Source organism: Anomaloglossus baeobatrachus, chromosome 1 (genome assembly GCF_048569485.1).
Source record: "Anomaloglossus baeobatrachus isolate aAnoBae1 chromosome 1, aAnoBae1.hap1, whole genome shotgun sequence".
Lineage (NCBI taxonomy): Eukaryota > Metazoa > Chordata > Amphibia > Anura > Aromobatidae > Anomaloglossus > Anomaloglossus baeobatrachus.
Window position 1 is genome coordinate 781,631,634 of NC_134353.1, and position 3,029 is coordinate 781,634,662.

Below are 3,029 nucleotides of genomic sequence, written 5' to 3' on the forward strand. Positions count from 1 at the left end.
GTGACAGTAAAGGGATATATAGTTATGGGGTCACTGATGGAAGGGCACTGTGTACATGTGATGGGTGACAGAGAAGGGGTATATAGTTATGAGGTCACTAATGGATGAGGCACTGTCTACATGTAATCGGTGACAGTAAAGGATATAGTTATGGGGTCACTGATGGATGGTCACTGTGTGTATAATGCTTTATTGTAAGTTCCATTAGAGGCACATATCGGGGGTCCCTGGGGGAGGGGCACTGTGTGGATAATGCTTTTTTGTAGGTCCTGGTAGAGACACATATAGGGGGTCCCTTTTGGATGGGCATTGTGCGGATGATGTTTTATTGTAGGTCCCGGTAGAGGCACAAAAATGGGGTCCCTGGTGGAGGGCACTGTGTTGATGATGCTTTATTGTAGGACCTGGTAGAAGCACATATAGGGGGTCCCTTTTGGAGGGGCATTGTGTGGATGATGCTTTATTGTAGGTCCCAGTAAAGGCACAAAATGGGGTCCCTGGTGGAGGGGCACTGTGTAGATAATGTTACCTGGCCTTTAATGCCAGAGGAGCATACACTTATTAAATCGCTCTATACAGCAGATTATGGCCGTTAGCATCAGAGGTACATACTGTTGTTCGGGTCACTGGTGGGGTTGCTGAGTGGAATGATCTCCATCCTCTGTTGCCCATACAGATAATAGTCCAGTTCCTCGGGGGTGCACTGTAGCCGAGTGGGTGATGGCCCCTCCTGGCAGCTGGAAGCCATCAGGTCCTTCCTTTGCGGTCCAGGCATCTCCAGGCTTGGAGCGGCTCCCATAATAGTGATGGGGGTGATCCCGGCCAGAGAGGCAGAGGCAGAGGGTGCAGGTGTAGAAGAGGCTGAAGAAGTGGAGGACAGGGAGGCCGGGCGCAGGCGCAGGCTGTCAGCGGCTGCTGGAGGCTCAGAGAGGGGCACATGGCTCAGGACTCCGGCCTTCACATGGTGGCTCTGGGGGAACAGCTGCTGCCAGTGCTGGAGGTACACAGGGTCCACCTTCAGGAAGGCAGATCCCGCCGCTTCCCCGGGCTTCAGCATGGCCACCACCTGCAGGCAACACGAGGGTCACTGTCTGCCCGTCTGCACACATACACATTATATACACATACTGGAACCATGGCGCATAGTATACACTCTCCCCTATACATGATTTCTCTTGTATGCACTTATGCATGTATTGTATATACTTCTCCCTGGATATACTGAGATATATTTTCTATATATCAAACTCTGTGTACAGTTCTGCATTGTACACACTATCTCCTCTATGTCCTTGTAGTGAGTGTGTGTGTATATATATATAGTAGTGTATATATCCGCACAGTATATACTTTTCTTCAATGTACCTACCTATGTATTGCACATACTTTCTCCTCTGTGTATATACTGTTTATACTTTACCCTCTTGGTATTTACTGTGTATATTTTGCCCTCTAGGTATATACTGTGTATACTTTGTTCTCTAGGTATATATTGTGTATACTTAGTCCTCTAGCTATATATACTGTGTATACTTTCTCCTCTAAGTATATACTGTATATACTTTGCTCTCTAGGTATATACTCTGTATACTTTGTCCTCTAGGTATATACCATTTATACTTTGCTCTCTAGGTATATATACTGTGTATACTTTACCCTTTAGGTATATACTATGTTTACTTTGCCCCCTAGGTATATACACTTTGTATACTTTGTCCTCTAGCTGTATATACTCTATACACTTTTCCCTCTAGGTATATACTGTGTCTACTTTGCCCTTTAGGTATATACTGTGTATACTTTGCCCCTAGATATATATACTGTGTATACTTTGTTCGTTAGGTGTATATATACTCTCTATGCTTTGTTCTCTGGGTATATATACTGTGTATACTTTGCCCTTAGGTATATACGGTATATACTTTGCCCTTAGGTATATACTGTATATATTTCACCCTTAGGTATATACTGTATATACCTTGCCCTCTAGTTATATACATTGCCCCCTAGGCATATATATATTGTGTACACTTTACTCTTTAGATATAAACTGTGTATACCGGGCCCCCTATACTGTGTATACTTTGCCCTTAGATATATATATTGTATATATTTCACCCTTAGGTATATACTGTATATACTTTGCCCTCTAGTTATATACATTGCCCCCTAGGTATATATACTGTGTATACTTTACCCTTTAGGTATATACTGTGTATACCGTGCCCCCTATACTGTATATACTTTGCCCTTTAGGTGTATATACTGTGTATACCGTGCGCCCTATACTGTGTATACTTTGCCCTACATATTGTGTTCCTGGTGCCCAGCATACATGCCATGGTCCTCGCCCACACGTGTATTCAGCAGGTATAGCACCCTGAGCTGCGGTATCTGTAGGTGAGTGTCGGTGCTTTCTATCAGGCTCATTCCCTATCATCCCCTCTGAGCAGCAGGGCACATGCCGGCAGGCGAGGTCAGACATGCGGGCACCTACCTGAGTATGTTCCCTCCAAGCCACGTCTCCGAGGAGGGTGAACAGCTCCGAGCCGAGGAGATCCAGAGCGAGCTGTGGGCAGTGTGAGCGCGGGGCTGGCTCTGAGCGCTGTGCAGTGCTGGTGCTGAGCTGCTCTCTGGCACACTCCTGCTGCACACGTGTCTGCACACACAGGGGGACACATTAACCCTTCCCTGTCACACCTCCACCACCCTCTGCTTTAGCTGCTATATGCAAAGTGCAAGCTCCACAGCCCAGCGGAGGGGCCTCTTCCGCACAGCTTATGTTATGGAAAGTACACGATCCACATATAGTCGGAATAATGTATAGCTCAGCCACACACTGATCTATCCGTCTGTCCTCTGCCTGTATGTCTATCTGTCCAACAACTATACCTAAGATTAACGTTATCATTATGGAAGTGATTTTTGAAGACAATCCAATATCTTGTGCGTATTATATATGTAGATTCAGGTCATTATCTTCCATCATATAGAGATATAGAGATATAGAGATAGACGTGTCCCTGGCG

General features: G+C 45.6%; 1 protein-coding gene across 2 annotated transcripts in view; it reads right to left on the minus strand.

The window, feature by feature from the left end:
* Positions 1-2,591, minus strand: part of PRDM6 (PR/SET domain 6) — a 214,329-nt gene extending 211,738 nt beyond the window's left edge. For both annotated transcript variants that reach the window (XM_075341874.1, XM_075341873.1), the window contains exons 1-2: positions 2,498-2,591; positions 613-1,066 (exon numbers count right to left, since the gene is read on the minus strand). In XM_075341874.1, the coding sequence (XP_075197989.1) occupies positions 613-1,057 (445 nt within the window). In that variant the 5' untranslated portion in view covers positions 1,058-1,066; positions 2,498-2,591. The remainder of the gene's footprint in view (positions 1-612; positions 1,067-2,497) is intronic.
* Between the last annotated feature and the right edge of the window lie 438 nt (positions 2,592-3,029).